This window comes from Notechis scutatus, chromosome 1 (assembly GCF_049901735.1).
Source record: "Notechis scutatus isolate UNSWTSFEM ecotype Mainland chromosome 1, rNotScu1.2, whole genome shotgun sequence".
Lineage (NCBI taxonomy): Eukaryota > Metazoa > Chordata > Lepidosauria > Squamata > Elapidae > Notechis > Notechis scutatus.
The window spans coordinates 279,778,512-279,792,929 of record NC_142009.1 but is presented as its reverse complement, the minus strand read 5'-3'; the positions used below and the strand labels follow the sequence as shown (position 1 = coordinate 279,792,929).

The 14,418-nt window shown below is 36.5% G+C and overlaps 1 protein-coding gene across 1 annotated transcript in view; it reads left to right on the top strand.

Moving 5' to 3' along the window:
- RYR3 (ryanodine receptor 3) overlaps positions 1–14,418 on the top strand; it is a 312,006-nt gene that overhangs the window by 104,081 nt on the left and 193,507 nt on the right. Inside the window, exons 8-11 of the mRNA XM_087951743.1 lie at positions 4,056–4,149; positions 6,189–6,263; positions 7,477–7,633; positions 10,383–10,547. Of these exons, the coding sequence (XP_087807869.1) occupies positions 4,056–4,149; positions 6,189–6,263; positions 7,477–7,633; positions 10,383–10,547 (491 nt within the window). The remainder of the gene's footprint in view (positions 1–4,055; positions 4,150–6,188; positions 6,264–7,476; positions 7,634–10,382; positions 10,548–14,418) is intronic.

Sequence of the window (14,418 nt, the reverse complement as noted above, 5' to 3'; positions counted from 1 at the left end):
TTGGAACACTCTGCTACAATTGGGGGTTTGAGGAAAGAGCCAGAAGGAAAAAGGGAAATCAGGAGATTGGAAAAAAGAGTTCTCCTTAAGGCTAGTTAAAATTTTCCATTCATTTAAAAGATAACCAGCTTATTAGTGCCAAAATCTTATTGTTTGGCTATCAGTTGCATTTTGTATTGCAATCATATTTTTTATGTTGTATTTTTTCTCTCCATAAACAGCTAAAAACCTTTTAGCAAAAAAAAAAGAGGGGGGGGGATGGAGGGAGAGAGGAAAGAGGAAAATAAAAAATAAAAATAAAAAGGGAGATGTGACAACCACTGTATGTATTCTTCTTGTAAATGACTAAAAATAGTGCTAAAGAAATCAGATTCTTTTGACAATGTTCTATTTCCAAATGGAAAGCACCTGCTCCCAGTATGAGTGAAATGTGAAAGCTTTTGCTTCAGAAAGGTTTGCAAAATGTCACCTTTCAGCTTGATTCTGAGGCTTTCATCACACCCAGCAGCCCATTTCCTCTGCTGCTGCTGCTTCTTTTGGCTTCCTTTGTGTTGAAGTCAAGCCCTATTCTGATAAAGTCATATGTGCTTTTAGATTTATTTATTTATTTATTTGCTAATCTTCGTATGGCTTTTGTTCTGCACAGGTTTTCCCAATGCAGAACTCTGTGGGATCGAACATGATTCCATGAACTTAGGGGAGCTTGCCTGAAACAGTCTGAAAATCTCTGGGAAGCCACACAGTCTAAAAGTTGTTAAACCCTTTGTGGTTAATTTTAGGACTGGGCTTGAATTTCTAATTGTTTTAGTATTTTGTGTTGACAGCATTATATTCAGATCTGTATTCTTATGTAACATTTGTTTTCAATACATATTAATGGGATTGTTATTCAGCAAGTGAGTTTAGAACAATTTCACCTGGAGATACTGATGAATCATTTTCCTTTTGTTTGCAACAAGGCAATGCCTCCATTCATCCTGGCCTCTCAATGTTTAACGGGTTGGAAATTTATGTTCCATTAAAATGTAAATCTATAGAAAAGCCAAGCTTTTTATCTTTCCCCTGTTCACCTGTTACCTTATGCAGTATTGATTTTATACAAAGGATTAACTTGATGGAATAAAAGTAGTGTTATTTATCAGTCAACAACAATTTGTTCTTGTGTTTTAGTGGTTTATCATGTACCATTGCCATACAATTAACATTTTTCTACTGCATTTATACATTACAAAGTAACATTTCCAGATGGCTTTAGTTTTTATCAGCTGATTCTCTACCAGAAGAACACAAGACTATAGTGTTCCCTGAAAGTTTCTTCTGCTATCCAGGGGTTTATTGCCCAGGCTTTTTGCATTTATTTAGTCTTTTTAAAGCATCTAGGACCGTGATGGCAAACCTATGGCTTGCATGCCAGAAGTGGCACACAGAGCCATCTCCCCGGGCATGCCAGCTATCTATCGCCTGTTGCTCTTCTGGGTTCTGGCGCATGCATGTGCACCAGCCAGCTGGTCTTCGCACATGTGGAAGTGCCGGAAACTGGAAGAACAGCTTTCCGGTGCGCAGGTGGCCGATGCGCATATGCGTGGCAGGAAGGTGAGCTTCCAGTTTTCTGCGTGCGTGCACATGTTTTGGCACTTGGTGCCGAAAAGGTTAACCACCACTGATCTAGGAAAGTAGCTGTTATAATAGCACCATATTCTGTAAGTGATACCTGATATGAAGCGATATTTACTTTCTATGTGTTTCAGAACTCCTGCTCAAAGTTACACACATATCTACAAACATATATCATGCAGAGACCATAAACTGGGTGATTAACCATTTATATAGTCATCTTTCCCCCTTAGAAAAAAAGCCACATTTGCCACATTTGCTCTGTAACAAACTGGTTTTTTTTAAAGTCACCATCACCTTTTCTCCTGGATTCCTTCATACAGTATGACTTTGGTTGTCAAATGAGACCTTGGAAAATGCCCACTCGAACAGATCTTACTGAGCATCAGGGACAATGGGGAGTAAGCAAGTCCCTTAGATAGCTAGGCTGTATGCCATGCAGGTCTTTGTGGATAACAACAACCTTGAATTATACCAGGAGCTTCTGGGTAACCAGGGCAGTCTGTATAGCAGAAATGTTACATGAGCAAACCAAAGTATACAGTGTCTGCAGCATGCATTCTGAATCAGCTACAGCTTTTGAATGGTCTTCTAGGGCAGTTGCGTGCAGACTACATTACAGAGATGACTAAGGCACAAGTGAATGTGGGGGGGGAGGGGAATCCTCCATGCAGGAAGGAGCACAATTGGAATACTGGAATGAATTTGAGTAAAAGCCCTCCTGGCTATAGCTAAGTCTGCATTGTGTCCAGGAGGACTTTCAGGTTGTACACCAGTTCTGTCTGGGGAATGTTTACCCATTCAGAACTATAGATGAACAACCTATGATTCCAGATAAACTTGGAATGCACTGTCTTGCATTGTTGAGTTCAAGATTGTTCTCCTCCCATCTCCATTCCATAATCCAACAGCCCTCAAGTGTTGAAACAAGCCTCATCAACATAACTTGAAAGATCTGAGATCAAGACCTACAGCTGGCTATCCTCAACATACCTAATGGTGACTGATTTTGCAGTTTCCCATACATGTTAAGCAAGAGAGACAAAGTCTTTGTCCTGTTGTATTAAATAGAAATATCTCTTGAGGCAGGAGGAGAATTACTACAATACCATTACCATTAGCAGTCTCCTACTGGCAATCAGTCAATCCAGTTGGATACCATGATCAGTGGTATGAAACATTACTTGTTATTTGTTCTATGAAAGTCATGTATTCAAGTAGTACTGTAGCATAGTGCTGTGTTCAAAATGTTTCATATGCATTGGGGCTCTTCCACATGGGTTGTTAGCACTAAATCTGTAATTATTGTGCTTCATCCTGTACTGTTTAGCAGCTGAACAGGTTTGCAATGAAATCCAGATTTTTTGGAGGTGGGCAGGGTTCTGTTTACAGTAATGGTACTCTACAAGTTGACAGAAAATCATGATGACATGATCTTGCATATGTTGTAATTATGTACTTGCATCCTGGCCTCTGACACAAGTTTGTGTGTCACCATTTACATGATAATATGGTTCATCATTTGCTCCCCTTGAAGCTGCCCATGGCAAGTAAGACATTTTATGATTATGCACCAACATAACCAACTTGTGATTATAACTGGTCTATTTTCCAGTTGGTGAGAACTCTTATCTCGCTTTCTGCAGCCTTTCTTCGGTTGACATTGAATTTTGTTTCCAATTGTTAAATTGGATTGGTAGCTTCATCATCTCACAAATCCCTCTCCCTCACCCACCTCCTTTCACAACAGTTACTATTCCCAACATCTACTTGGATATTTTTTGTATGACTTGAATTACATGGCATTCTGTTGATTCTAATTTAAAATGCAGTCAGTATTAATTTGACTTGTTTTGATTTACAGATCCTTGCGGTAGTTGCTAGGAATAGGAAATTGGGGTGAAATTGATAAGCATTTAGTCTTTTTCCCCCCTCAGGAGACCAGTGGTTATGCAAAATGTCAAATTAATGCTGACTTTTTTTCAAGAGATTTCCTTATGGATGAATGGTGGCAATTTTTAATTTCCTTTTTGTATGGAGTAGGTATTAAATGGATTTCAATTATATCCATTTTGTTTTATGTTCTATAGAGTTGTACTTATTGCATCAAATAACCTGTATTTGTAGCCAATACTTTGAAACCGCCTTATTACAATTAAAGCACACAGTAGATCAAGTAGATTTGTTGAAAATAAGTGTGGCTAATCGAAAGCAGGAGCAAAAACAACCGAGCTATTCCTGTGCCATGTGGGGAAATGATGACAGGAATTTTTATTCCTGTTATTTTATAAGTGGTGATTTGCTTAAGGCAACTGAGCGGGCATTAGAAAGAGAAAATAGCCTAGACCTTTTAGATTATAATGCAATAGGTAGATATACTTCCATTTCTAGATACGTATTGTTAAAATGCTGTCCAAGTTAATTATTGTCTCCTCCTCTAGGATACCTGCTTGGTGGTCACGTACTACGTTTGTTTCATGGCCATGATGAATGCTTGACCATCGCATCTACAGAACAGAACGATTCACCACATAAGTGAGTTGCACTATAGATTGTGCATATTTTCCATCTTTAATTTAAGCTGCAAACCCAAACAGTCTTCATTCAGAAATAGTGAACAAGCATTTGTGACACATGGCACATATCAGATTGACTTTTGTTGCCATTCTTCTATTAATGTAAAATAAACATTTTACATTAATAAACTTTTTCAAGACAATTATATCTAGGCAATATAATTCAAGTTAGATGCACTAGAACAACTGGCATCTCTCCTATCTATCATCTATCTATCTATCTATCTATCTATCTATCTATCTATCTATCTATCTATCTATCTCTGTCCTACAAAAAACATGAATTAGTATCACGTGGTCCACTTAAATATATGAAAAATGTTTCCTATTCCAAACTTAATTACTCAGCACTACATTCCATAGGTGTGTTTTTCTTAATAAGAACCTTCAAATATCCTTGAAATAACATCACTGTTTATTGTTAAAAGATGAGAATGCTTGGCATTAGAGATTAGCACTGTTGGTCCTGTATCAATAGTCACATCACATGCCAAGTGCCCTCTGGCTACGCTGCATCTTGTCCTTGTTGCTTGTTCAACTGTCTGTAAAGATATGAACATAATAGCAGTGAGGCAAAACATCTGCATCTTGCCCTTTTTTGTGAGATAAATGAAGCAAATAATATAAAGCACTGATGGAAGCAAAGGGAAAGTTAGCAAAGGGCATTGTGTGACAGACATAAAAAAAACTGGAGCAAGTATTTGTAGTTAACTGCTGCTGCAAACTAAGATTGTTTAATTTGAGATAAGTGGTATTTACCAGCTTGTAGTTGTTGCAGTTCAAAATGTACCTAGCAGAATTATATATAATATAATATTTCAGAAAATTTGTAAAAGATAATCAGCCAAAAGTTCAGATTTTGAAACTAAAAGACAGTTTACTCACTGCATGCTGATAAATAAATGAAGATGTATTTAATCTTGATAGAATGGATGAAAATATGTTTAGGTAGGATCAAAAGTTCTTATACTGATTCTTGCTAGCTTTGCCATGAAAACTCCTTAGCAGGTGGTTGATCTCCCTCTTGGGATACCTACCTGGTTTGTTTGGCCATGACAAGTTGTCTATTGTTGGACATAATTGAAAGTATAATTGGACCAGTTCTGTCTTTAGTGACATAGCACAACTTTGATCACAAATAAGGCTTGTTGTGTTTGGGAAGAATTTTATACTATATCACTGTATAGTCTGTGTGGCTTCCTGACAGGATTGAGTTGGGGCTATTTCTCAGGGTCTTTGGGGATGAAATGGAGTTGTGATTATTGGCTCCTGAGGTAGAAAACGTGGTGGGATGGATTTATTGTGATTATGGATGATTATTGTGTAGAATGGGTAGGATTTTCTTTACCAATGATACTATTATTATTGATATTATTATTTGTTCCTTTAATCTTAGTTACTAGAAGAAAGAATTATAGGGTGCTTAGAGTCTGGTCAACTAGAATGGCAGAGAGTCTAAATAAACAAATAAAACCCTTAATAAAATGGAAATCTTTTTGGTAATGTGCATTGTTTCACTCTTTTTCACCCATTTTTTTCAGTTTTGCATTAGAAAAAAACTTTGTAAAATTATAAAAAATTACAAAGTCAATTTCAGGGGGGAAAAGTGCCAACATAGTAGGATAATATGACTATCCTTAATTCTAAAACCACCATGTTACTCCTAAATATCTGATCATTAAAATCTGGAAACTAATGGAAATATCAGTAATTTCAAATGCTTTATTAATAAGAAGAATTTGAGGTTTACACTGCACTCCTAATTCTAATGAATAGGATTACAAGAGATCCGGTTTTGATTTAATAACGATTAAATTATTTTAGAATTATTCAGTTTATATAGCAAAGTATAATTCTGAAACTTACTGAAAGAAGTTGCCAATTATTACAGAAAAAGCTGCAATCTCCAAATGCTGTGTATATTTCAGTCACTGATTATAATTCTGCATACATTTAATAATGCTACAGTGCATCTCAGCATGCTTAATCTATTTCTAGGCGGGTCTTTTATGAAACTGGGGGAGCTGGAGTCCGTGCAAGATCACTTTGGAGAGTAGAACCTCTTCGAATAAGGTGTTGTGATTTTATGTTATATTCATTGTTTTTACATTATGCTGCCCTGTATAATAGAATATACAGTATTTTGGTCTGGGAAATCCACCAGGCTTTCTTGTCTACCAGTTTACAGATTGATAGGCAGAAACCAGAAAAGAGTTTGCTACTTCCTATTTTTGTTGTGTAGTATTTCTTTTTAGACTTAAATATTTCAGTTGCTACAAATTTTCTCCTTTTCAATCCCCTACCTTATTCTCACCGAGCTTTCTTGCTGATGTTCCTTTCCAATCTGGGGTATCCAATATTAGGAAAATTATCCCGAGTAGCCAGAATGACAGACAGGAATGGGTTTATTTCAGTGATGGGATTCAAAAAAAATTACTACCAGTTCTGTGGCTTGGTGGGCGTGGCAGGAGAAGGATACTGTAAAATCTCCAGTCAGAGATGGTATTTGCTGGTTCTCTGAACTACTCAAAATTTCCACTACTTGTTCTCCAGAACTGGTCAGAACCCCTGGTATATTTGTTTGCTGCAATTGGATCCTTCCTTAAAATATGACCTGTGTTGGTTGTGTTAGTGTGTATTATGTCTTATGGGATACTGTCTCAGGGCCATAGGATTAAAGTCTTAGAGATAACTACTGAATTTAGATGGTAGGATAATGATGAGCCTGAAAGTGACTTTACAGCTTGCATCTCAATTTTTGAAGGAAAAGAAAAATGTACTACTAAACATAGTAAGAAAGAAGCTTAAAAAATTCCAAACATCTAAGAAAATAATGAATCTGAATCTGAATTAAATTGTAATACTGTTATGAGACTTTGTTGAACCTATTAAAAGATGCCCCTAAGTAAGATCTTCGGTTGAAATAAATTGAGATCTTACCAAATGAAACATAAAACAAATAAATGCAAGTTTTTTTTCACTTTACTGGTAGAATTAAGCCTGCACTTAGTGCATGAAAATGAATATCTCCTAAAAATAGAACAGAATAGAATAATAGAATTGGAAGGAATTTTGTAGGTTATCTATTCCAACCCCTTGCTCAAGCAAGAGATCCTACACCATTTCTGACAGATGGCTGTCCAGTCTCTTCTTGACTTCTTGACTCTTCTCCACTGATGAAGCATCCACAACTTCTGTTCCATTGATAAATAAATTCATTGGTAAATAAATACTTAGAATGGTCTATGTAAACCATAAACTAAATATTCTTTAAACAATTTTTAAGCTGGAGTAGAAGTCATATTCGCTGGGGACAACCATTTCGCCTTCGACATATTACAACAGGACAGTTTTTAGCATTGACAGAAGACCTGGGTCTTGTCTTATTAGACAGAGAAAAGGCTGACACAAAATCAACTTCCTTTTGTTTTAGAGCATCTAAGGTAAGTAATATTTTTACATTAAATGAATGTGGAAAGAGCATGAATATTCTACCTAAATCAAGTCTATACGTAGCAGAAATAAATAAATGTCAACAAACTTCACTGAAGAAAATATTATGTTGGGAGAACATAAAACTGCTCGAAGAGAAACTGTGGGCATTGAAGAAGATTTAGGAGGCACCTCACTGATATGTCTGTTTGTTCTCTAAATTGACCTATCACATCCTAAAGATTATTATGATTGAATTTCAGCTACTTTTTACACACCTACATTTTTGTAAGTGTGCAAAAAATATGTGATATTCAATCATAATAAGCATTGGTCATTTTTTGTGATCTTTTCCTATTGGATCTCACTTCTAAGTGACCACTGCTTATTTTATTTTATTTTATTTTATTTTAACAAAAACAAGAAATGAGTAATTGTATGAAACTAGAAAAGGATGGGAAGAAGTTACAAGCTGCACTATACCAAAGCTTTGAGTGAACTCAAAAAGCTCCTTAAAATGTTTAATGTGACATAAGGATATCATTACTGAACACATGGGTGGCAATCACACTAACTATAAGCTTTATTTTGTTTTTGTCTTCATTTACCCCTTCCCTCAAAGTTAATATATTGTACTGAATATATTGTACTGTAGGACATAAGACACTGCTAAGAAATTACAGTTCCATTTGACCAATTCAGTGAGTCTAAACATTGCGATAAGAGTCCCAATATGGTACAATGATTAAAGGAATCAGGCTAGAAATTGGTACACCATGACTTTTAGTCCTGCCTTAGACATGATGACAACTGAGTGTTTGTGGGCCAGTCATTCTCTCTCAACCCAAAGAAGAAACCAATGGTAAGCTGTTTCCAAAATGCTGCCAGCCAATTATTAGGAATCAATATATACTTTATGACTAAATGTAAATAAATGATATTGACGTACATTCAGAAGAATATTTATTCTTCTTTACAATATACTATACTAAAGCTTACTTCTCTACATAATATTTTTTCTGGATTGAAATAATATCTATGAGAAATCATTGCTAGGGTATTTTTCTTGCTTACTATTCAACTTAAAAGCAGCAGCCAGTAGCATTTTCCATTTCTCTGCTTTCTTAATTTAATGTATTGATTGCCTTCTTCTGCATTCTAACATCTCTTTTTAAATGAACTTTTTGTATTTTCAAATATGCTTACTAAAACTCATCTGTGAAGAACTGATTGTACTATATATTAAGTGATAGAAAACATACACTATGTACTGAGAATGTGAAAAAAATATTAGTTTTGTATTTATGAGATTGAAAAAGCTGATTACAATGTGAACATTCAAGTTGCAAAACACATTTTTTGCAGAGGAACCTATTTTTCCTTATCGTTAATATTACCTAAAGCTGAATACCTAGGATTCATTAGTTAAATAGTGTCTGCTTCTGAATAGACGAGATAGACTTGTACTCTTTATTTCATATAGCAGTTCTCCATCTCTGAGAACTGAGAAGTGACATAATTTTTCTCTGCTATTGATAGGATAACGGCTTCCCTAAGGAGTAAATTGAAATTCCACTTTATCTTATGACATAATTATCTGTATATATATTTAAATTGATACTGAAATTTGACAGCCATAACCTACAAGTGTAAAATATGAAAATAGGACATGGAATTGGGAGAAAGGAATTCTACTTGTAGACCTGGAATACACAAAAGAGGAAGCTTTTTATTTTATTGTCAATGGAAGATGGAGGATGCTGAGTCTATGTATAAGATCTGGAGAAAGATGGGAAAGTGACAGTTCAACTTTGCCTTGCTGACTCCAGCAGTAGATTTCAATGCAACTGATAAATTGATGTTCCAAAGATATAGGTATAGGTAGTCCTTGACGTACAACAGTTCAACTAGTGACTGTTTAAAGTTACAATGGTACTGAAATAAGTGACATGATAATTTTTCACACTTATGACTGTTGCAACCATTGACCCCAAGATCACACGATCAAAATTTGGATGTTTGGCAACTGACTCTTATTGTTGGTTGCAGTGTCCTGAGGTCATATGATCACATTTTTCAATGTGCTGAAAAGCAAAATCAATCAGGAAGCAAGATTCAATTAACTGTGTTTTAACAATTGCAGTGATTCACTTTACAACTGTGACAAAAACATTGTAAAATGAGGCAAGATTCACAAAACAACTATCTCGCTTAACAACAAAAATGTTGGCTCAATTGTGGTTGTATGTTGACGACTACTGTACCCTCTTCCATGATCTCAGAGAGAGGAAGGGTTGTTGCTGTTGAATTCTAGAGTGGTTTATCACAAAGTCCCAACTACCTAAGTACAGAAAGATTTTTTTTGATCAATCACTGATACAAAAATTGTTCATGGACAAAAAATTATATATCTTACCTTTCTTCACTTATGCGCACAACTTAGGGTAATTGAAGTTAATAAAAACACAATCATATCCCAAATGTTAAGAAACACAACCTAGACAGCATGATAGAAAACTTCTCTGACCAATAAAACTTCTCTGACCAATAAAACACATGTCTAAATGTGCAAAAATTGTATATCAAATGAAATGAGGTCTTACTATATGATAAAACACTATTCTATGTATTTGGGGAGGAGGCTAAGAACTATATAGTTTTGGTGCTGCCACAAAAAAGGTCCTTTCTCTGATATTCACTGTTGTTATCAATTACTAATAATTTGCTAATTTTCTTCTTTTTCACCCCTGTTGCATAAAGGAAAAACTGGATTCCGCTCACAAACGTGATATAGAGGGCATGGGATTTCCTGAAATAAAGTATGGAGATTCTGTTTGTTTTGTGCAACATGTAGCTAGCACTTTGTGGCTGACTTACAAAGCACAGGATGCTAAAACATCACGTTTAGGACCACTGAAAAGAAAGGTAAAGAGAAAATGTGTATTTTTATTTTATCGTCTATGATTGTGAATAACTTGCACATGTGGATGTGCAGAAGCTCATACAGCCAGAAAATATTGCACAGTATTTAATTGTCTGCACTGTTGCCTAGAAATATGCAGTGTGAATAGTTTTGGGGCATGAGGCTTTTGAGAGCTACTCACTTGGGCTCAGTTTGTGTGTGTGTGTGTGTGTGTTGTGTGTACAAATAGGTAGGCAGCACCATCTGTTCTAGCTATTATGACTATTAATTAATTTGTCCCACTGGTCCTGTTTATTCATACATATAATCTCAAGGAATTGCATCAGCCTTCTTAAGACCCATTAACAATAGGTTCTTCTGTTTTCTTCAGCACTGGAGTTTACTTTCCAAGTTGTGCATTCAGGTCTCCTGTATTTTTTTAATAGTCCCAGGCAGTGGTGGGATTTAGCCAGTTCGCACCACTTCGGGAGAACCATTTGTTAACTTTCTGAGCAGTTCGGCAAACCGGTTGTTGGAAAAAAAAAAATCCTTCCAACACTTTTCCCACTTTACAGGGTTAATTCTATCAGGAAAGCAGGAAGTTCTGGTGTGTTTCTAGCCTAATCCTGCTTATCTTTTAAGTGTTTTCAGAAACTGCCTCTCTGGTTAAGCCTTGTTACATTGTAATAGCAGTTGGTAGTGTGCCCAGCTTGGCACTATGCCCAGACTAGCTAGAGCTGCTTCTCTGGAGGGGCTTGACTTTCTTAAGGGGGAAGGGTTGTTTTAAGCTTTTTACACTGCTTCAGTGGTTCCTGGCACTGTCCTTTTGGGGTGTACTTCCAAGAGGCAGGATGCAAGCTTGGCACTTTGTCTGATTTTTTTACTGCCTTTCTGGGGGCATATGATCTTTCCTTAAATCTGGATTATTTTCTTAGGATATCTTGTGAGGTGAGTGAGACCAACTGGTATCTTTAAGTAGTGCAAATGGATCTCTAAGGATTGAAAAGGGTACTTTGTCAGTTCACTGAGCACAAGAGTCTCTTGTCTATGGGAATTCTTCGGTCATCCAGGTCATGGTTGTCATAAAATGCTTTTTTAAAGAGGCAACTGTACGTTCTTGGTTTCCAGAAAGTTCAGTTGCCTCTTGAAAAAGCACCTTTGGTTCTTTTGCATTGCTTTGGAGTGGCCAAGGCACATGATTATTCACTGATAGCAAGATTTTTTTTAAAAAGGAGGTAGGGGTATGGATCCTTCAGTTCATTTCAGTTTTCTCTCATGATAATAAGGCTTAGTAACATGTCACCAGGGTTGAAGTTTATTTAAATATCTATGGCATGTACTAATTTTATTGCAATCCTGACAAGCTTGGGAGGCTTGAACTTGGGTCCCTTATATACTTTGTTAATTTGTCTGTTTAGCTTGGCATTTTGTAGCCCAAGTGTGCCCACCCACTTTCTGGAGATCTTAAATGACCTCTCTGCTAAAGGGTTTCACTTTATGAGCAAGAATTTGCTGCTAATAGTTACTGTTGCATTTTAACTATTTTAATTCCTTAAGATGCTCTGGTACCCTGCCTAATTTCTAATTCTGGTTTGCAGGTATTGCTGATGAAAAGGAACGTATTCAGACAGAATGGTTTAGGTTTCCATGATGGCTGTGGTTATCATTGATCTTCAGTATGCATTCCCCCATTTCTAATCTAATGATTGGTATTTAGGGCAGCTTTTTTCAAGCAATTAAGCTTTTTATATTTTTTTACAAGTAATCCTTGACTTACAACAGTTCATTTAGTGACCATTCAAAGTTACAATGACACTGAAAAAAGTGATTTGTCACCATTTTTCACACTTATAACTGTGGCAGTATCCCCATGGTCACAAGAGGCCGGGCGAGGTGAAGCACCCCTTGACATAAGTGGCGTCGAGTTGTCCACACCCATCCAGTCACATGACCACATAGCCATGCCTACCCAGCTGGTCATTAGGGCAGAGAACTGGTTGTTAAATTACTGCTGTTGAGCCTGGTTTCACCCAGTCTATATGTGTACTTTTGGTTTTTCTTGCCTAAGTGTAGGACTTTACTTTTCTCTACATTGAATTTCATTTTGTTTGATACAGCCCAGTATTCTAATCTGTCAAGATCCACCTGGATCTTGAGCCTATCTTCTTGGGTGTTAGCTATTCCTGCCAGCTTAGTATCATCTGCAAATTTGGTAAGTTCCCCTTCTATTCCCTCATCTAAGTTGTTAATGAAGATATTGAAGAGTACTGGGCCTAAGACGGAACCTTGTGGCACCCCACTGCTTACTTCCCTCCATGTTGACTTAGACCCATTAAGGACTACTCGTTGAGTGCGGTTTGCCAGCCAGTTGTGAGTCCATCTAGTTGTGGTGCTATCTCTTCCACTGTTTTCTACCTTACTAAGAAGTAGGTTGTAGTCTACTTTGTCGAATGCCTTGCTCAAATCTAAATATATTATGTCCATAGTATTCTGCTGGTCTACTAATTTAGTCACTATGTTGAAGAATGAAATAAGATTGGTTTGGCATGATCTGTTTTTAACAAACCCGTGTGACTGCTAGTTATTACTTTCCTTGTTTCTAGATGTTGGCAGATCTGTTTTTTTATTATCTTTTCCAGTATCTTCCTGGGCATTGAAGTTAGGCTGATTGGTCTATAGTTTCCTGGGTCTGTTTTTTTCCCTTTTTTGAAGATGGGAACCACATTAGCTCTTTTCCAGTCCTCTGGTAGTTCCTCGGTGCTCTAGGATTTTTGAAAGATGTGGTGCAGTGGTTCTGATATGACCTCTGCCAGCTCCTTTAAAACTCTGGGATGTAATCCATCAGGCCCCGGTGATTTGTTTTCATCAAGATCAGACAGGTGTTCTCTTACTATTTTTTTTGCTTATTTTAACTTTTATTTCTGGACTGTCTTTTATAGTTATGTTTTTGGTGGGTTGAGCTATAGTTTCTTTTTGCCTGAAGACAGATGCAAAGAATGAGTTAAGCAGTTCTGCTTTCTCTCTTTTGCCTGTTACTTCCTTGCCATCTTCTCTCTTTAGTGGATCGACTGTTTCCTTGATTTTTTTCTTGTTATTTATATGTTGGAAGAAACTTTTTTTATTATCTTTGACTTTTGTTGCAAGTCTTTGTTCGTTCTGAGCCTTTGCTATCCTGACTTCGTCTTTGCAGATTCTGGCTATCTGCTGATATTCTGCCTTGGTTGTATGTCCTTCTTTCCATTTTTTGTACTTGTCCTTTTTTTCTTTCAATTTGCCAGAGAGATCTTTGTGCAGCCATGCTGGTTTCTTCTTGGATTTCTTGTTTTTCTTTCTCAGTGGTATTGTGCTGATATGGGCTTTTATGATCATACTTTTTAGAGTTTCCTAAGATTATTGAGTTGTTTTCCCCTTTAGGATTTTCATCCATGGAATCTTTCCCAAGTTCTCTCTGAGTTTATTGAAATCAACTCTTTTAAAATCCAAGACTCTGGTGTCATTATCTTCTGTTGCTTGTGTTTGTGTTATGTTGAATTCTAGTATGACATGGTCACTCTCATCCAAGGTTCCTGCAGTTTCAACTCCCTCTATTACTTCTTCTCTGTTTGTAAGAATTAAGTCCAGTGTGGCTGTCCCTCTAGTTTCACCCTCTACCTTTTGGACAACAATATTGTCAGGTAGGTTGGTTAGGAACTTATTTGATTTCTCACTTGGTGCAGAATTAGTTTTCCAATTGATATCAAGATAATTGAAGTCTCCCATTACTATTGTTGTGTGTTTCCTACATATGTTTGTTAGTTGGCTGGCAAAAAGAACGTCTATATTTTCTGCTTGATTGGGTGGCCTATAATATATACCTATGGCCATGTCATTCTTTTTTTCTTTTATATTGACCCA